The sequence below is a fragment of the Phoca vitulina genome, unplaced genomic scaffold (assembly GCF_004348235.1).
Source record: "Phoca vitulina isolate PV1807 unplaced genomic scaffold, GSC_HSeal_1.0 scaffold1, whole genome shotgun sequence".
Taxonomy (NCBI): domain Eukaryota; kingdom Metazoa; phylum Chordata; class Mammalia; order Carnivora; family Phocidae; genus Phoca; species Phoca vitulina.
The window spans coordinates 94,341,435-94,363,215 of NW_022589704.1; the positions used below are offsets into that span (position 1 = coordinate 94,341,435).

General features: G+C 41.3%; 1 protein-coding gene across 10 annotated transcripts in view; it reads left to right on the plus strand.

The window, feature by feature from the left end:
- NCKAP5 (NCK associated protein 5) overlaps positions 1-21,781 on the plus strand; it is a 974,611-nt gene that overhangs the window by 282,208 nt on the left and 670,622 nt on the right. For 2 of the 10 annotated variants that reach the window (XM_032411732.1, XM_032411670.1), the window contains exon 1: positions 18,887-19,499. The exons of the other annotated variants lie outside the window; for them this stretch is intronic. In XM_032411732.1, the coding sequence (XP_032267623.1) occupies positions 19,368-19,499 (132 nt within the window). In that variant the 5' untranslated portion in view covers positions 18,887-19,367. Of the gene's footprint in view, positions 1-18,886; positions 19,500-21,781 lie in introns of those variants that run through there. 10 annotated transcript variants of the gene reach the window in all.

Sequence of the window (21,781 nt, forward strand, 5' to 3'; positions counted from 1 at the left end):
GATTTTTTAAAAATTTGTTGTATTTCCCTGATATTTTTTATTCAGGAACTATTAAACACGACGTGTGGGATCTAAGGCATTTTTGCCCATGCTGCCAAATAAACAGTCCCCAGAATTGTTTGAGCTGTGAAGTTGTGTGTGCTTGTCCAAAAAGAAATCCGGGTTCTCTACAGGAATGTGATTTGGCCTTTATTTCAGACAGGCGTCCCCAGCGATAACTAGTACAGCTGCTTCCAGTGAAGCCACTGGAAGTTTCGAAGTGGGGGACTGTGGAAATCAGACCTATGTTTTAGAAAGACCACCGCAGCTGCAGTGTGGACGGTGGGTCAGAGGGGGTATGAAGCAGGCGGACTGGCCAGGAAGGGTTTGAAAGGGTCTCGGTGAGGCTCAATGAAGACGGAGCTGGAACACTGGCCATGAGGCCATGAGGACGGAGAGAAGGGGATGTAGTTCAAGAATATTTAGAAGGTAGACCCAAGAGAACTCGGTGGGATAGCACCCTAGCAAATGGAGGCGGAGGAGGAGTTGAAGATGATGCCCAGGGACCTGGTTTGTGTGAGTAGTAAGTAGTGTTACCCGCCCCCGCCCCCCCCCCAGCTCACATGGTTTTAGTTGGGTGTGACCATGCTGAGTTTCAGTTGTCAATCACCATTGATTGGAATTTGTCCCCGCCTGCTAATACCATTACCTTATAGGTCATTCATTTTTGTTAGGTGTGAGTATACTGAATTTGAGGTATCATTTGTAATGTACTGGGGTAATTCACCATTTCTGATACTTACTTCTTTATAAATCCATTCATTCATTTGTCAGATATTTGTGGGTATTTGTTGTTAATGTGTGCCAGACTTACACTGAAAGCAAAACTCTGATGCCTCCTCCTCATCCTTATTGTATCTGTGTATGATTTCATTTTTTTGCCCAGCCCTTTGTGGGGATCACCACACTTGTCTGAATGCCGAGCCAGGCCTTTGGTCCTGGAGAGCCATTGTCTCTGACTTGTTCCTAATGGCCACTCTCTAAAGCGCTCTTTTTCCTGCTTGTGCTGGTGTTTTAGGCGTTAGACTCATTTCCCTTTTTAAATTCCTATTTTAATTTACATGCCTACTCTGGAAAATATTGGCTTTCAGGTTATTATCCTTTTTTTTTTCAGATATTTAAATATATGCTAGATTCATCATCTGGCTCCTTTCAGAGTTCTGGCCACCTGTGACCTACCTTTGTCTTTTTACAACATTACTAATGCCCCAGAAAAATAACATTTTAATGACATTTTGGAACATGAGAAATTAAGGTAGGTAAGCTCTAAAATGATGAAGAGAGCATAAGATCATGAGAGCAGTTTGTTTTTGAATGAGTATCTACCACTTCAAATGACAGCAGGACTTGGAACAGGAGAATTTTCCACGTGAAAACTGGAAAATCCCTCTTAGGTATTTGTCCCACTGCCAGAGAAATACTACTTCTCTTCACCTCCTGCAGGGCTGTGGCAATAATGTAAGAAGGGCATAAGGATGGGGAGTGACTGAATTTATGAATTTAGGGTTGTCCCACTCAGGGGAGTTTGAAACCCAGTTGCTGGAATGCCCTTTGGCTTTGGGGTCCATCCTTGATGGAATTCCAGGAGCCCTCTGAGTATTTCTGAGAAGAGGAAAGACAGTAAATCTGGCCTTAGGCACAAAGTCTAATGAGTGTTTTCCTGAGGCTGATTACTTCTCCAGTTATGTGGATCTTATTGTAATGTATTTTGGAGATGCTTCTCCTTTCCCTAAAGACCAACAGCAGAGAGAAAAGTAGGTTCCATGCTTATTTTGTGATCAGCTTGCCATCTGTGTGACCTGACGTTGGCTGGGGAATAGGATGAACTTGGATGGTGGTGGTAGGAGATGGGGATGGAAAAGAAAAGAAGAATAGACATTTTCAACCATTGGAGGGCAACTAGAATATGCTCAATTAAGAAAGGCTTGAAAGTGTAGAGAAGCTAATCGAGAGGATTCATGTGGTTAGAAGGGGCCTAAGGAGGATGGACTGATGAGAGAATTGTAGGTCAGCTATCGAAGAAGGTGCAAATCTGGAAGAGAAGTGTATTGTTGGGAAGGAAATACCTTCCTGAAACAGGTGGAGCAATGTCTGGATCCAAGCAAAGCAGACTTGTCCTCCCTCGATCTAAGGAGAAGAGTGAGCTCTGAGAATCAAAGGCAAAACCTCGCTGGTGTTTCCTAGCAACATGGTGCCCAACTGGATAGAATATGACAGGTAATTCATCAGTCTGGGTACAGGTCATACACTAAGGCAACTCTCAGTACTGTTTGGGGGAAGGATTTGCTAAGAGGAGGAGGATAACACAAGAGAAGGGAGTGTCAATATTAAGGTCAAAGTCTAGGAAGACAATTCCCCTTTTCTTGGAAAAGAGAATGAACAGGGAATCTCTCTGACCCCTCACAGAGAAGAAGCAAATCCTGCCTCACAGATGAATTTCCTTTATTCCGTATCTGTGATCAGGATCCATGTAAGCTGCTCAGACTTTTTGGTAATGGAGAGGTGTGAGAATGGAAAAACTGAAGCTCCCAAAAGAAAGGAGGGAGTTCGGCCAACGTTGTCGAGTCGCTGCAATTGCACTTGTTGCTGACAAGCCCCTTCCTCGCCTCCCTTGGGTTAGTGACTGATGAGGACAGATGGAAGATGCTTGTGGGGGAGCTTTGTAAGCCTCAGGTACAGGCCAGAACTTGTGAGGTGGGAGAGGCCAGCCCTTCAGGTCCACATGGATTATTCATCCAGGCATCACTGGGCCCCAGCCTTGCCTCAGGGATCGCACCCGACTTCTCACTTTCATATAGGAAACTAAGGCCCACAGGGTTGTAGTAATTTTGTTTAAATTAATAATTTGGCAGGTCCAGGATCAGAGCACTTTCCTCTGTAAACAAATCTCTTTCATTTTGCTTCTAATAATGGCATCACATTTGCTAATTACTGAGATCTCTATGTGAAGTGTTGGGGGGTGATAATCTGTGTGTGAGTCAGTGGTATTATGGGGTGGAAGAAAAGAGAGAGACATATGGTGGAAATACAAGAAAATTTATGTTGGTGAATTTGAGTTTCGTTGTCTGGAAACACAAAGTGTGCTTAATTACTTTTTTACTGCTACATTTTGCTATTCTTTTATTTTCTAGAGGCTGAATGTTATGTTTGGAAAGGGGAAGGCTATATGATAATGTGCAACTTATTCATTTATTTTTCTACCAAGCAAATACAGTGAGTTTCTACAGAGCCTTTGAACCTAAATATTATGTGCCTCTCCCCTCCTGCTGGTGTTTTTAAGGCTATTTGTATGTGATACTCATATGCCTGTAGTCATCTATCTTTACTCCTCCAATAGGACTTAATCCCTTAGCAATAAGAGAATTGTTTGCATTGGTATTGTTAAATATACTACTACATTTTGTGACTTCTAAACTAATTTTTTTGAAAACTAAAAACAATATATTCATCTTCTAAGGAAAGGAAGAATTTTTCTATGAATTCCAGGAAGAGACCTTTGAGAATCTCAAGGGGTCCTCACTTTGTCTTGTGTGTCCTCTCAGCCTGTCTGCACTCATCTTTCTCAGATAAAATCTTGTTTTTCTTAGAAAGTGAATCTGGCTCACATAAGTCATTTCCCAAGGCGGGGCCACTCCTGCCCCAAATTCTGACATAAGCCTGGTCTGGTGTCCATTCTCCCTCTCCTCCCGCCATCTTTCCTGTACATCATTTGACCCTTGACAGTGTCCCTTTATCCTACCTCTGCTGCCTACACCTATAGTTTCTTTCTGCCATTTTCTTTCAACAGTCTGAGTAAGGATTGGATAAATGCCTTTTACAATAATATACAAGCATAAAAACAAAACGGGGTACTAATAATATTAAGATAAGAAAGCATTTACCATGTGCTGGGCCTTTTGGCAAATATGTGCATTAAATGATCTCAACAGCCCTATATTCTAATGGTAACATTTTTATCATTCCCATTTTATCATGAGGAAACTGAGACTTGGAATGTTTGCATAACGTAACCAAAGTCATGCAAAGTAAGCAGAGAATTAGGACTAGAACTCAGGAGAATCTGATTACAGAAACGTTTCTTTCTTTTTTTTTTTAAGATTTTATTTATTTATTTGACAGAAACACAGCGAGAGCAGAAACACAAGCAGGGGGAGTGGGAGAAGGAGAAGCAGGCTTCCGCTGAGCAGGGAGCCCAATGTGGGGCTCGATCCCAGGACCCTGGGATCATGACCTGAGCTGAAGGCAGAGGCTTAACGACTGAGCCACCCAGGCCCCCTGAAACTTTTCTTTTAACTTCTGGTTGACCCTTGAACAACATAGGTTTGACCTACACGGGTCCACTTAATGTGGACTTTTTTTTTTTTTTTTTTGATAAATATAGTACAATACTATAAATTTATCCTCTTTTCCTTATGATTTTCTTAATATTCTTTTCTCTAGCTTTCTTGTAAAATACAGTATATAATAAATATAACACGCAGGGCGCCTGGGTGGCTCAGATGGTTAAGCGTCTGCCTTCGGCTCAGGTCATGATCCCAGGGTCCTGGGATCGAGTCCCGCATCAGGCTACCTGCTAGGCGGGGAGCCTGCTTCTCCCTCTGCCTCTGCCTCTCTCTCTCTCTCTCTCTGACTTTCATGAATAAAAAAAAAAAAAAAAAAAAAAAAAAAAAAATAAATATAACATGCAAAATATTTGTTAAACAAGTGTTTATGTTAACAGTAAGGCTTCTGGTCAACAGTAGGCTGTTAGTAGTTATGTTTTTAGAGAGTCAAAAGTTTGACTCCGCAGGGAATTGGTGCCCTTAAGCCCCATTGTGTTGAAGAGTCAACCATATATTATATTTTAAATAACAGGTCTTAAAAGAGTTTTGGAAAATGTAACATATTTAAAGAGAGCACATCTTAAGTCAATTGAATGAATACCTCATTCGGGAGTGTTGAGCTGAAACCAGTCATGGTTTAGAGATACTTTAGATGCTCATGGGGGTGTGGTAGGTTGGGATGAGCGAGGAGAAGACTTTTGAAATCATAACACGTCTGCTACTCATTGTGTAACTTGCATCGTTCTCAAAACTATGTTGTGAAAGCCACCACAAGAGGGCTGTCCTCAGGAGCTATCTTCATTGAGGAGTTGCTTGGAGAGGGGCTTGCCTAAAGGGTGGGGATTACTACCAAGGGCTGGTAGAATGGCCTATATTCAGATAGAGTGAGTGAGTCATCAGATCCTGATTTGAGCTCCCCAGAAGGTTTTTTCAACTGCCTTCCCACCCTAATGGGGAAGTGTTTGTGTCATCAGTCACCACCACTGAGACATCTGGGCATCACTGGTCTGAACTGCAATTATGTTGGCTTCCCAGAGCCCAAGTGAGTTCTACAAAGAGGATGCTGATATTGCAGGGCAAGATGCAACCCAGAAGGTACCTGTGAGAGTAACTGGCCACAGATGAGGAAGTTCTGAGTTATGGCGATGGCAGTGGGCATAAAGGGAAATGGGGTCGTTGAAAGGAAGAGGAGTAGCCAGATTAAATATTTTATTCATCATATAACAGGTAGTGATCTGGGTCCCCAAATCTGTCCCGATTCAATTGGTCTAGAATAGGGTCAAGGAATATGTACTTACTTAAAGCATCCCCAAGGTGATTTTGGTCATTGATTCTTTACTTGGCGTTGACGTTGGAGACAAACATCAAAGATACTTCCAAGGACATCAGCCTTTGAATCCAAGAAGGATGTTGTTGCTACTAACAGAGATGGCAGTGCCCCTGGACATGGGGAAAGAAATAAGGGTTTTGGAACAAGCATGCAGTGATCAGATACTGAGAAAGTGTTCTTTAGTCAAAGGAAACAGGGGCAGGAGACCATTTTTATTAAGTCTTTTCTGTGCTAAATATCCCACATACTTCCTTTTTTCCTATGAGATTACATCTCATTCCTTAATCTGGCATTTGAAGGACCCCACGGTTGGCTCACCTGCCCACCATCTCCCTCGTTGTTCCTGTAATGAAACCCTCGTGACAGACACAGCAGTCTCCTCCCTGACCCCAAACCAGCCACATACTTTCCCATCCTCATCATTCTTGCTCACAGTAGTTGAGCTTCCTGATAGTCTCTCCTCCCTGAGGTGTCCATACACGAATCTTACTCACCCTTCAGGGCAAACTCAAATCTCAGCTCCTTTGCCGGCAGCAACACAATACTCTTTCCTCTCTGATTATGGCTCTTCTGGGCCCGCTCACTCGTTTGGCCTTAAATCATTAACCTTGAAGTTATGCATTCATTTCCTACTCAACTCCAGTGCATAAACACTGAGGAAAGAGGTTTTAGATTAATTCCACTGTTCGTCCCTTATAAAATCTAGTGGAATGGTGTGTTTGTATTATTTCAGGACAAGGCTGCATAGAGACATTTGTGGAAGCCCTGAAACTCAATAGTCTGTGAATAACTGTAAAAGAAAAGGAACAAGATTGGGACAGCAACAAGTGACAGGAGAGAAGGAAGCCCACCAGAGAAATAGTTAGAGGTTTGGATGCAGAACCTGGGGGATCCAGCACATTAGCAGCCCAGTAGGGGAAAATGTTTGAGGAGGAGAGATTGGCTCTCAGTCTTTATTGACTCAGAGGCTGAGGCAGATGTGCATGAGAACATATATTATTTTTATAGTAAAATCGAGGATGTACAAACTTGATATAGCAGCTTGTATATAAAAGGAGTCACTCTTCCATTCAGATTGGAAGAAATATTTATTGAGCACTCTCTGTGTGCCAGACAGTATGTATATTACCTGGTAATATTATAAACAGGTTCGTTCCAAACTTCTGAAGCAGATATCATTGCCAGCCATCCCCATGCCCCTTGGTGCCATGCGGAAACCATAAGTTATGTTATTTCACAGTGCTTTAAGGAACACATGGTATTCATTTTCATGGAAATCTAACTAAGCACAGATGTCCGATTTGTGTCTTCTTGCCTAGGGATTTAGCTACAAAACAGGGGCTACCTTCTTTCTCACCTCCCACATGCTTGGATTATATGCTTGAGTATTGAGGGTCTTTCTTAAATGATGGTTTAAAAGAATCCTAATGGCTAGAAGTAAGAGCCTGATTTCTAATGCATGACTGATGGTATATTGTACAAATACTTGTTGATGCAAAACCAGCAGATTTTTTTCTTGCATAGGCCCAGGGGTCTTAGCCGATGAGAGACTTCGGTTTTTCTGCTTCTGTTTTGAACTACATACCACGCATAGATGTTTTTAGATCCTTCTTCTTGTTTCCTACCTGAGACTGTAGTGAGAATCAAAAGATTTGTGTTTTCCAGCCTGGTGACTGAGAATCTAATGTGTTCCTATAGTCTCTGCTGGGTTAGGAGGCGTATTATGAGGCTGGGCAAATTTACTTGAATGAATCTCATTTGTTACTTTCAGGTCAATAAGCATCTTAAGCATCGTAGGGCCTGCAACACTCTTTGTCATATCCCAGAACTGCTAAGCAGGGCTCTCCCTGGAGAAGAGTGAACCAAAAGGAATGTGATCCTTTAAGTCCTAAAACAGGACTTACTTGCGTAAAAGAAACTGAAGAATGAATCCATTTTGATGACCTGGCATTTAAAAAAAAAAAATGCTAAAAATACATTAGCCAAACTTTTTAAATTGAGTTCATTAACGTCTTGAAATTGCGTACAATTAATAGGATTTTTATTAATTCTTGTAATTTGTTTATACTAGGCTCTGAAAGGGGTCTTATTATTTTCTTGAGTCTAGCTATGCATTGATGAGACTCATTAAGCATAATGGAATCTGGCAATTTATCACCCAGATTAAAAGCCCTTTCCATGTAACCTCCATTTACCCTTTATATTTAGAGGCACCTCCTTGGCATCAATCAAGGGCTCAGTGTAATTTCCCAGATTCCTCGGTAACAGAATCTCTGTGGTGCTCGGCTTGTCCTTCCTGTCCTGCACTGCCCTTCCTCCTACCCATTAACGTGAATGTGCAGTTCTTTTCATTCAAGCAAAGTTGTAAAAAGTATACAGAGTTAAGCTGTTTGGATAAATGCAACTTTACCTTTTCTGTCTTTTCTTTCCCAAGCCTTTTCTGGTTATATTTCTTCACTTGAGCCTTGTTCTTCAGGGAACTATCAGAAATCAATGCCCTTTACAAATGCTAAACGTCTCTTTCTTGTTATGAATGGAACATTAGCCACCTAAGGTCTCCTGTCTTCCCCCATCATGACTAATAGGATTGTAATTCCATCAAGGTCTCTGATGACATCAAAAACCGTATCAGTGAAATGTTAAGTGGATTTGGATGTGACCTGATCCCTGAGATGAAATTCAAAGCACTGTCTATCTAAAGGTTCAGAGGCGGTAGGATCCCAGCTAAACTGGCCACTCTGACCAGTGGAGGTGTCCCTGCTGGGGCAGACTGGATGAAGATAATAAATCATTTCCTAAAAAACACTTCAAACAAAATATAAAATACCCAAGCAGACAGAGGGAAGACACAACTGCTTACATTTTCGTCCATTCTCTACATTTATAATCTCTCCTTCCTCTTTGACAAATAAATAATAAAAAAAAAAGCCCTCAAATCATATTTGAGCCACATAAGATCCTGTTCCACCATGCAACGGAAGTGCTATTGATTTGTTCTTATTTGGAAGATTTTTGCTTGGTTATTTTTTTTTTCATAATTGTTGTTTTCCTTTAATTGGTGTTGACTTGTGTTCCTTAATTTGGGCTAGCCCTGCCTTTGTGAGAGCTGGGTGGAATGAGAGGAGCATGGTGTAATTTTCAGGACAGAATCAAACTATGTTGCACATTGGAAGTTTGAATGGCCAGTTGGCCTCAGTACTGAAATCCACAAAGCTAAATGGTCAGAGTATAATGTTAATGAACAGGAGCACTTAATGTTTTTTAATTCTTTGTTCTCCCTTCGGAGATAGTGAACCCAACTAACATCATCTGTCTCTGTCAAGGGATCACTGTTCTCAGAGGCATTCATTCAAAACCTCAGCATCTTTGTGGCTCAGCCTTTGACTTCCAGCCCCGATTCTGATCCTTTGTCAATTTGCGTGGCCCATTATCATTTCCACAGCCCTGTACCTGACCCCTTGCACTGCAGTCTCCCCCCCGTCAATCCAGCCTACACACTGCCAGATGACTCACACCAGTTACTTGGCTTTTGTCACACGGTTTTCTTGGTGAAGTTGTCCATGGCTCCCATTTCTTTCCGCATCATATCTAACTATTTACGTGGCTTCCAAAGCCTTTCATGATCTGGCCCCACTCCACCTATATGGTTGGCTCCCCCAGCCCCAGCACAGATGAATCTTAACTCTGCTTTCAGTCATCAGCCATGCAGTTTGGATATGTCCTTGTGGAAATAACCTCCCTGATCTTAACCTTTTCAAAGCGTATCCATCTTTTATCCATGAAGCATTCTCTGGTACTTGTATATCTTCTCCTCCTCTGAATTCAGCGAGGCTTGTGATAGGTGTGGTGTAATGTTATCCTTCATTCTCTTTTTTTTGAGATTTGTATGTGCCCACCCCCCCACCCCCCGGCCGCCGCCACACACACTGATTCCGAAAGGATTTGCAGGAGTTACTTAAGTAGATAGCATCTTGTAATATTTGATCATTGCTTTCTATCTATATTTGTCATCTCCTCTACTCAGTCATTAGCTTTTCTAAGACAGGGACCATACTCATGCCTCATTTTGAAAGGTAGCCTGGGAAAATGGTGAGGACACAGGGCTAGAAGTTAAAGGACTTGAGTCCAAATACAATTTTGCTACAAATTAACACTGTGACTTTAGGTGAATTACTTGAGCCCTGAGGATCTAAATTATATATAAACTGCAAATAATTACATTTTTCACCAAATGTAAGAGAGCTTTTTCTTTCCATAAAAATAACTTTTCATTCTAAAAAAAAAATTAACAATACAGAAACCATGAAAGCAAAAATTAAAAATCAGCTGAATTTGCACTACCCTGAGGTAAAGACTGTTCACATTTTGGCATTTATCATTTTACATAGATTTCTTTTAGTCCATGTGCACTCAGGGGTAAGAGATCTGTCTATCTACCTATCAATCATCTGTTTATCTAATAATGGGGAAAATACTGATTTCTTGTCAGCTTTGCATGCTTAACAATACAAAGTGCATGTATTTGGGGGTGCCTGGCTGGTTTGTTCGTTAAGCATCTGACTCTTGGTTTTGGCTCAGGTCGTGGGATCGAGCCCTGCATTGGGCTCAGGGCTCAGTGTGGAGTCTGCTTGGGACTCTCTCCCTCTCTCTCTCTCTGCCCCTCCCCCCCCCATGCTTTCTCTCTCTCTCTCTCTCTCTCTCTAAATTAAATAAATAAACCTTCCTTTTAAAAAAGTGCACATATTTTCACCTCACCAAATTATTACAGAATTGTATGTATATTAAACCATATATCGTCCCTTTTTAAAAACATATTTTAGAGAATGACATCGGAGTAGCTAGACCTTCTGACTGCTGAAAGAAGTACGTAATCTCCAGTTTGTCATCTCTGATGAGATCTCTCTGCCTTTGGTACAGAACTTTCCATGTGACTCTTTGCCTTTATAAATGAACACTGGTTTGCTGGCTTCAGCTCAGTCAGCTTCTGACTGAGCTGAAGCCTCCTTTTCCAGCTCATCACAAATTCCAGCTTTGTCTCCACACAGTCCCTTTGCCAGAACTCCAACATCCAGGAGCCTCTAGCATTCAAACATTTTCTTTACTTTTTCTTGCTTTTTTTTTTAAAGGTTTGGCCCAACACTCAGTTGGCGGAAGAACCTTATATAAACTGGTGTGAGGCAACTTACGGTTTTTATGTGATTCATTTGGTGCAGACATTTATATGTTTCACTTCCAAAATGTGAAGGTATTTGACTATGAGTGACCACCCCAAGTCCTTCCTGGCAGCGATACATAATATACAATGTATTTCTCTATTAACCACCTGATAAATATAAAATATTCTGACTTTCAAAATTCATCTAGTACAGAGGGTTTTGAATAAGAGATTATAGCCCTGTCCTAAATTTATGAGATCTTCAATCCTGGTGACTAAAATTAGCACTTTGTTTTTCTTGTTAGCCTTCATTAAAAAAAAAAAAAGTAGCAATAGACTCTTAACTTCAGAGAACAAACTGATGGTTACCAGAGGGGATGAGGTGGTGGGGATGAGTGAAACAGGTGTTGGGGATTAAGGAGGGCACTTGTCATGGTGAGCACCAGTGATATATGGAATTGTTGAATCACTATTAATATAACACTGTATGTTAACTAACTGGAATTAAAATAAAAACTTAAAAAAAATAATTAGTAATAATAATAATAGTGTTAGATGTTATAGCAGTGGTTTTCAAACTTGTATTTTCTTTTTGGGCTTCGGAAAGCATCTTCAGATAAAATCCTACCTTGAGGGCGCCTGGGTGGCTCAGTCGGTTAAGCGGCTGCCTTCGGCTCAGGTCATGATCCCAGGGTCCTGGGATCGAGTCCCGCATCGGGCTCCTTCCTCAGCAGGGAGCCTGCTTCTCCCTCTCCCTCTGCCTGCCACTCCACCTGCTTGTGCTCTCCCTCTCTCTATCTCTGTCAAATAAATAAAATCTTTAAAAAAAAAAAAAAAAAAATCCTACCTTGAAAACCAACCCCTTGGCAGAGAAAAAAGTCAAGCCCCTCTTCCTAGAGGGGAACCCAGAGATCGGTCCACCAGGTCCCTCCTCCACTCACTCCAAGGTCACCTCTGCTCTGGTCTTGATAAGGAAAATCTGTGTCCTAAGATGGCCGACCCAGCCAGCAAGGGAGTCTCAGGCCTTGCCCCGGGGCTCTTCCGGGTTCTTCTCCCTGCTCTGCTTCCCATGGGCGCCAATCCGGGTTCCTCTCCCTGCCCTGCTTCACGCAGGTGCCAAGAGTGCCCAGTATGTGGAAGTAGAAGTGTATAAATTGCCCCCTTTGTTTTGTGCTCTGGGCTCAGACCTTTGCAGATCACTCTCCTCTGAGCCCGCCGGCATTAAATAAACCTCCTATCCTCCAAGATCTCCGGGTGCTGCTTGGTTCTTCTGTCGGGCGATCCTGTCCAGGCTCTATAACAGTCTGGTGAAGACAGCTGCAGTAAAGGTTGACGGTTGCTCAGGCTCTGAGATACCAAGGATGGCAGGGCGTCAGCCCTGTGTCCTGGAGAGCACCACCGGCCATGCAGAGAGTACCACCATTCCATGGCTGGGAGGGGTTTGTTGTGGTATTTCTGCTATTGTTTTGTTCTGGGTTTCTTTTCTGGTCAGATGAACAAGAGATCACGTTTAGCATAGAAGGAGAATTAGAAGGAGATTCCTTGGAAGCTCACGTTATTTCAAGATTGAAGGTATAAAAGCTCAGGACCGCTTGTCTTAAAATTTATTAAACAATCCCTATTTGGGTTACTTATGTCATTTTCAATGTTTTTAGACAAAACCATAGTGAACATATATCTATATACATCATTGTATATTTGTGTTAACGCTTCTTTATGATGAATCCTGAGGGTAGAAGGATTGTGTATGTACTTGAAAACTTTTCTACGTAGTGTTGGATTGTTCTCCAGAAAGATCATACCAATTTATACCCCATGTGACCCTTCAAGTCCCTTCATGTCTTGATTTTCAGTGACTTATTAAATCAGTAAGTTGTTTCACATGCTTCCTTAACTGTTTTTAATTTCTGGAATATTATAATTTTTAAAGTGTCATTGGAATTTAATAAGCACCAAAAAAGGAAGTTCCATCAAAATAAGTGTTTATTTAGTTGCTGGTATTTAATTAAAATATTTAAGATTTAATTCATCAATATTATTTTTAAAATCTCTGATATATCTCTGACTTTATCTTCCTTATTCTTTTACTCTTGATAAGCAATTTCTAATGAAGGGGTCTCAGAACGGTAATTGTACTTAAAATGGTTATCAAAAATTGCAAAACATGAACTTTCAAAAAAATTGTTGCTACACTAGTTTTCCTAACTTCTGCAAGTTTTTAAAGTGTTTTTAAGGTGTTTTTAAGATGAACCAATCTTTTTTTTCCCCTCTATTTTTTTTTTTTATTATGTGTTTTAAATGCATGCTATCAGGAAAGTGTCTATAAGTGAAATAATAAGGACATATTGTTGAATAAGGCATTTTCTTTTTTGAATAAGGCATTTTCTGTAGAAATATTGATGGCTTACATCTTACCAGAGTAATTTAGAGCCAGCAGGGTGCACCTTTGCTACTTTAATTATTAAAGGCTTTTTTTTCTCACAGTGACTGAATTGTAGAATGTACACATTTCAAATTGAATGAAGCTGTAGTTTGCAGACAGTATAAATCTAACAGGAAGATGAGATAAAAAAATGTTGAAATGTAGGAAACTTATAGAAATCAGATCAATAAATAAATAGGGAGTCTTCTGCAGCCTCCATAATTATGCCTGTGTGAGTGGAGTGATAGATTTTCAGCATTTTCACAGTGAGCTCTTTTTGTGTTCAGTTGCAATTTTGGAATTGACTATGTGCTGCTAAAGAAGATGTGAGAAAATAAACTCCCCTTGTCTTCAAAGGACTTATATCTTTCCATCGAAATACAGAATCAAGGTATATATTAGTATTATTTGGCCAAGTATAATGGTGGGATTCTGGAAGATTCTTCTTCCTAGGGACCATCGTCCGATAAGGCTGACTCGCAGGTGGGACAGCTGATCCGGGCACTGAGTGAGTATTTGGAGCATGACCCAAGCTGGTCTTATCTTTGAGGCTTAGATGCACACACCAGAGTCCAGTCAATATGCTTCTGTCCATCAACATGCTTCCCCAGCCAGCAGGGATACCGTGAGGCAGAAGAAGTCAACTTGGGGTGCTCCTGGCCTCTGGCAACCCAGCCCTATTCCAATAATCTGGCCACTGGAAAGAAAGGTAGGACTGATAGTAATTTTTTTGCTCATGGTTTTCAAAAGTTTCTTAAGACACAGTTGGAACTATCATGAAATTTGCATGCACATGTGTGTGTTAACAACTAGGCTGCCTGTCTGTCAGCTTACTGAGATTGTAGTCTGTTAAAACAAGTAATAAGACATATTGACATCATGAGCCCCTTGATATGATGCACTGAGGACACAACATTATATCTCGGGTGTTGCCAAAAACAGGTACCCTTGTCTGGTCATGAGGAAAAAAAAGAGTCAGATGAACCCAAATTGAGAGACATCTGAGGAAATGGCTAGTTGATATTCTTCCGAAGTGTCAAAAACATGAAAGACAGGGACTGAAGAATTGTTACTGACTAGAAGAGTCTAAGGAGAGATAGCAACTAGGTATCAGAGTGGGAACCCAGATGGGGTCCGGGCACAGAAGAAGGGCATTTGTGGAAAAACTGGTGAAACTGGAGTAAGATCTTTAGGTAAGAGTACTGTAGCCGTATTAGTTTTCTGGTTCTTACCATCCTGCTGTACTTATACACTATGTTAACATCAGGGGAAGCTGGAATATAATGGGAATTCTGTACTCTTTTTGCCATTCTCCTCTAAGTCCAAAGTTAGTTCCAAAATAAAAAGGTTTTCAAAAACATATTTTTCATAAGAACTGCTTCTAGTTTCCCTTCAGACACTTCAAAGGGTTCATTTTTAAATCATGCTAGTAAGACTTGACATTTATCCTCAATGAACTTAGCCTTGTTAATGTAAATAGGTTGGCCCAGCATATCATGGTTAGAGCATCGGAGTCAGGAAGACAAGGTTTTGAAATTCAGTTCTGCCACCTGCCAGATGTTTGACCTTGAGAAAATAACCTGGCTTTGCTGGGTCTCTGTCTTCTCGTCTCTAAGTATGGAATGATGATGATGATGTTAATGCTAATAGCTGCTTCATGGGAGAGCTGAGAACATTGAGTTAAGTCACATTTAACAAGTACTGAGCACAGTGGCTGGGACATACTAAGTGCTTTATACTTACTGGCTGTTTCTCCTGGTGTTGTTCCTGTTCAAATCTCTGTTCCTTTACTCAGCACTAAAATGTAAATAATGCACCAAGTCTGTTACAAGGATAAAACCAGCTATTGTGTATAAAACAGCTGCTTGGCACACAGTCACTGCCAAATAAGATGTAGTTACTAGTATCATTCATCCAGCCAGCCAGCCATTCTTCTATCCATCCATCCATTCATTCACCTAAAAGCCCATCCAGTACTTGGGGGGAGTCTCCTGTGTACTGGAGATTGGTGAGCCTTTAATGTGCAAAGCACGGCTATTAATCTTTGAATAGGCAGAGCGATCATAATAACACGTGCCTTCTGCATGTATAGCTCATTACAATCCGCGAAAAGCTTTTCCATACATTATTTCCTTACCTACCTCCAGAAGCATTGGCTGCTATCCCTCTCTACTAATGTGGAGGATGAAAATGAGTGTCCAGAGGGTATGCTCCATCCTAGCTTATGTGACTCGGCAGGGGGTTGACAAAGTTTCTCTGTAAAGGGCTCCCTCCGTGTGGGAGGGCGGTCTCTGTAGCTGCTATTCTCCCCTGCCCCTGGAGCGCGAAAGCAACCACAGACAACAGGTAAACAGATGCATGCCACCCTGTTCTGGTAAAGCTTGCTTTACAGAAACAGGCAGTGCCCAGACTCGTGGACCCTTGCACTCATCCAAGGCAAAACAGTTATTTAGTTTTAGATTTCTTGACTCCAAACCCAGGCGTTGCATGATGTTCTGCCGCAGTATTTCCGCACAGGTGTTAGAGGACCTGCAATGTGCAGCTGCGGCTTCGCTTCCCAGAAGTGACCATCTCGTCCCTCTTTCTGTATCCTGCTTCGTGGTCATCAAGCAATATTTTATTAAACACTCAGCAGGAATCCAGGTTCACTTTGCCTCTCGGTCTTGTTGGCCGTTTTTTCCAAAGATGTGAAGGGGAGCTGTTCTTAGGGAGTCCCTGTAACTCCGAGTGACCATTGATTTCTTTTCTAATTGTCACACACCTTCTTTTATTTATTTTTTTAAAAAGACTTATTTATTTATTTGAGAGAAAGAGTGGGCGCATGCCAGTGGGGGGAGGAGCAGAGGAAGAGAATCTCCAAGCAGACTTCCCGCTGAGTGGGGTACCAGACTCTGGGCTCTGATCCCGCCACTCCCAGATCATGACCTGAGCCAAAACCAGGAATCAGATGCTCAATGGACTGAGCCATCCAGGTGCCCCATACGCCCTCTTTTAGAACATTGCATTCTAGAAATGATTTTTTTGAAGGGAGATCAGCCTAGAAACTGATTTGTAGTTTCTAAATGTAGCTTTTTCCTTCGAATTTGAAAATTTAAAAAAAAAATTCTGAAATGTTCTCAAAAAATAAACATATTTCCCGGCTTTTAATATGGGCCCCTCTCTGACTTGTCATGACTCCTCAGAGATTGCCAACAATGCTTCCACCATCCCATCTGAAGTCCATTTATTACCCCGGAATGTAATTTATTGTTGAGACTGGATTTAGGCAGAGAAGCTCGCTGATCTCCCTTGTGATGTCTTCACTTATCTTGGGCTTCATGTTTTCTTCTTCTTTTCAATTTGGAGATCGTTTGCCTTGATAGCAAAGGGACAAGTGATAGAGGAATTGAATGATCCAGCTTTCTCCCTGGCTCCTATATTAGCATGATGTCATCTGCATCAAGCAGTAAGTCAATTCCATCCTTTCCCTCATCTGACTCTAAACAGGGTCGTAACCTAACACCCTGTAGGTTTCACCCATTTTTGTAAGTCATGGCTTACCCTGGACCTTTGACACTGTTTTTACAGATTTGTTTCTTTCTTCCTTGATCATTTGTCTTTCCTTCCACACATCCTGTTACTCATTGGTCTCATTTAATTACAGAACCAAATAAAATTCATGAATTGAATGACAGATGGTGCTGTTTTGCTGAAACATTTGTTAGACCTCTACCTTGACTATGGTCTTCTCTGGTCTTTTCCATGAGGAGTAGGTTCTTTTGCATTTGGTTGCCTTGTGTAGTCTTGTGATGGAAGATGACTGAGCTGTCTTTCCAATTTCTACCCTTCAAGCTACATAATGGTTGTTAGTTTCATGTGTGAATACATCGTCTTTGCCTTTACTTGTGGCAGGAATATCCCATTAAGTCTACCTCTGTTCTTTTTATATTAGCTTTTAATAAGGCCATCATGAACGAAAGTACAAAGAAGACTGGACCACATGGCAATATTCGATAAGAAGTTCTTTATTATTACATTCAGAATACCCTTAATGTTCATTTTTATGCCACTAAACTGAAATACAAAGTTTAAAGGTATTTATTAAAATTTTGTGGGTCCATAAAAAGAGGACTTTGGATACTGAGGAAATCCTGAATCTCTGTTTGCTGCTATGCTTAAGGACTCTTGGCTGAGACAACCAAATCCTCTTGACTTTTTCTAAACTTTCAGGTGTTTGCTCCCCAAATGATCCCCTTTCCTCTTCTAGACATTCTTGAACTGGACATGACTGCTTACATCCTCAGATTCTTTCATTTTCTTTGCTGAGTTTTTTATTTTATTTTATTTTATTATGTTATGTTAATCACCATACATTACATCATTAGTTTTTGATGTAGTGATCCATGATTCATTGTTTGTGTATAACACCCAGTGCTCAATGCAGAACGTGCCCTCCTTAATACCCATCACCAGGCTAACCCATCCCCCCACCCTCTCCCCTCTAGAGCCCTCAGTTTGTTTCTCAGAGTCCATAGTCTCTCATGGCTCGTCTCCCCCTCCGATTTCCCCCCCTTCATTTTTCCTTCCTGCTATCTTCTTCTTTCTAAATATAATGTATTGTTTCAGAGGTATGCTGAGTTTTAAAGCCATCAGAGATCTCACTGTCAGTGTCTCTGCTTTTCTCATTGCTCTATTTGAATTAAGAGTGGGGTATGTGTGTTGGTTGTGTGGTGGGTGAGGCTCTCCCTCTCACCTCAGATCCTTGCTCCCAGAAAAGGCCCACAGCCCCAGTTAGCCATGTGACAGGAGCCTGTCTGCCTCTGAAGCCTTGCGAGAAATCTCAGGTCACCACAGCGGGACCTTGTCGGCTGCTTGGGGTTGACCTTTGCCATGTTGCACCTACCATTAGCAAGATGGTGCTAAATCCTCCCTCTGCACTGGTAATTTTTTCCTTCCATGAGAAGACCCTCAAAACATTTATTAGCCCTAGTTTCTGAGGCTGAGTTTCTTCCTGGCTCGAATTTGATTCACCATGATCTTCTACCCAGCAGCCTTTTGAGATTGGTTATATTTTCTGTTCACATTCTTAACAAAAGCTATCTCCTATTTTCCTCCATGAACGATCTTCTACTGTTTCTGGAAACACTTCTCCCTTCTAATCAATTGGGGCACAGAGAATAGTCCCCCATGGTCTGTCACCTGTCACTTTAAAGACACTAACTGGAATATCCCGCGTGGACAACCCTCAGACTCTGGGAAGAAGGTACTTGACTCACTGTATTACCACCAGGGCAATGAAAGGAGCCCCTTGCTGTCCAGACTCAGCTGATGCTTGACTGATCTGGAGCCATTTATCAGCGCACCTAAATTCCTACAGGAGCCCTGACATGCAGACTTTGTCTCTGCCACACTGCTTACATGGTTTCCTTTTTATTCTTCCTTTATCACAGCCTGAGAGTAGGCAGTTTTGTGATGTCCTTTTTTTTTTTTTTTAAGATTTATTTATTTATTTGAGAGAGAGACATGGGGGTGAAGGGGCAGAAAGAGAGAGAGAATCTCAAGCAGACTCCCTGCTGAGTGTGGAGCTGGACACGGGGCTTGAGCTCAAGACCCTAAGACCATGACTTGAGCCTAAATCAATGGTCAGGCACGTAACCGACTGAGCCCCCCAGGTGCCCCTTGTGATGGCTATGCTTTCCTCTACCTTCCTCTCATTCTTTTCTGTTCTTTCTCCTTTGCCTCAGTCATTTACAGGTTACTCACCAGCCCTGGTTTATACAAAATAATATCAGTGCTACCTTTAAAATAACCACATAAGCATTGGCTCTGATCTAACATGTCCCAGAGCATCTCACTCAGTCCCTCCAGCTGTTCACTCTCCCTCTAGTCTCCTTGCCATCTCTGCTCCTACCTGGGTTTCTGTCTGGGTACCCGTGGTGTCAAATTATCCTGAGTGAAGATCACACATCCTTTCCAGAACTGGTTGTTTGGGAAATTAGTAACTTGGTTATATTTTCAGACAAAGTGTTACCTAGGAATTGTTTCTGTAATTAGTCTGCCTTTGATTTGAAATTTGACTTCTCTAATTTTTGTATTTATCCTCTGGATGCTACTCTCCTGATGGCAAACTGTTGGATTCATCAAAATTCTCTTCCACCTATAGCTGACTTAAGAATGTCAAAGATATCTCCAAAGATCAATCATGATCCTGAAATCAGCTTTGCCAATCGAGAGGCCAGAAGAGAGATTTATGTGAGTTGTCTAATGATAATTGATATGATATTTCAGGACTTCTTCTGTCCAGGGCTGGTGGTGGGGAGGCCAGGCAAGAAAGATAAAATCATGACCTTTGTGGGTGGTGTGAAATTTGCTTTCTGCTGTTCAGATCCCAGCCATTAGTCTGAATTGTCCTTTGATTAATGTCAAGTAATTAGTTTCACCATTGGCTCCCACCTCGAAAATGTCTTCAACCATATAAGAAGGACAAATAAATGATTTTTAATAAGGTTGCTATATTTGTCCTTAATTTTGCACAAACAGTTTAATACGTGCTCTAAGATTACATTTTCTGGGTGCCTGGGTGGTTTAGTCGGTTAAGTGTCTGCCTTCCACTCAGGTCATGATCCCAGGGTCCTGGGATCAAGTCCTGAGCTGGGCTCCCTGCTCAGTGAGGAGCCTGATTCTCCCTCTCCCCCTCCCCCTGCTCATGCTCTCTCTCTCTGTCACGTGCACGCATGCACTCTCTCAAATAAATAAAATCTTTTAAAACAATAAAAAAACAAAATTATATTTTCTAAGTGACGATAGAGCCAATATATGTATCATATAATTAGTGATAGAATTCTAAGAGATGTAACTGTAAAAGAACTCTGCAGGATCTCTTCCTAAAGGAGGCAGGCAGGAATCTAGCTGGTATTCAAAAAAATACTGTAATGGAAGTTTTTCCCAAATCACGAGAAATTGGCCCAGCTGTACTGAAGTGCTTCATATTAGTGAATTCAATAACTTTTCTGGTTGTGTTATTTGTAAAATGACTTTTGCTTATAGATATTCAAATATATACAGTTGGTTATAATCCCAGAGAAAATAAGGGAGGGAGATGGATACCTGAGTCATTAGTATGGAGAATTATCTCAAACACAATAGATTTTCTTCATGACAAATCACACAAAATCTCCATAGCAACTTCAAATAATTATGCATAAGATTTCAGCATAGTAACAAAACTACACTCAGAAGAACTTGCAAAGACTAGTGATACACAGTGACATGGATGTGTGGGTAGATGGCACATGGGAAGATTGAAGGGGGCAGTTTTAAGATGTGAAAAATGCACAAAGGACAAAAAAGATTGCCTGCTTTGTGCTTTGGAGAATACTGATTCAGTCACTGCGTTGTCTGGAAATTGGAGACTGGGGGCCACAATATTTATTGATAATAGGAGGTCCCAGCTAGAACCACCATTGGTTAAAGGAATGTTAGCATTTCTATTATATTTTTCTCTGAGTTTATCACCACTGTAAGAAAATCTTTCTAGGCAATATGTTGGCATACTAGATTGACATAGAAATTGAAGTAGAAAGATGATTTTATAATTATTTTTTGAATTTATAAAACTTGCTTGAGCTCTTAAATCTTATTTATTTTTTATTTATTTTTTTTAAAGATTTTTATTTATATGAGAGAGAGAGACACAGCGAGAGAGGGAACACAAGCAGGGGGAGTGGGAGAGGGAGAAGCAGGCTTCCTGCCGAGCAGGGAGCCCGATGCGGGGCTCGATCCCAGGACCCTGGGATCATGACCCGAGCTGAAGGCAGACGCTTAACGATTGAGCCACCCAGCTGCCCCTATTTTTTATTTTTTTTGGAGATTTTATTTATTTATTTGACAGAGAGAGACAGCAAGAGAGGGAACACAAGCAGGGGGAGCTGGAGAAGGGCATGCAGGCTCCCTGCCACGCAGGGAGTCTGCTGCGGGGCTCTATCACAGGACCCTGGGATCATGACATGAGCCGAAGGCAGACGCTTAACGACTGAGCCACCCAGGTGCCCCGAGCTCTTAAATTTTTTAAAAAGCTGTAGAAGCCCTCCAGATATGCAAATAATATCAAGTTTAGTTACTACAAAACATAACTGAGATGCTTTAATGCAAACATTCCTTGCAATCTAAATAATGATTTTTTGCAAGTGTTAACACACATAGTTTACTCATGCTTGGGTATATTTCCCACCTGAGTCCTCAATATAGCGTTATTTACTAATTGTTCAGTGTCAGTAATATAACTTTTGTTAACACCCATTTATAAAACGTCGCTGCCTTATGTGAAATATATTAGCTTAATTAATCAATTTATATAAGAAAAGAGGTAATTTTTGGAATTATGATATTATGATAATTTCTGGAAACTCCCAGGCCACAACAGAACATTGAAAGATTAGGCAGTGTTGATGGGGAAGAACAAGAGGATGTTACATACTCAATTTGGTGTGGTACATATTAATGTCACGGACCCTGACTTCACAGTGGCTGCTAGA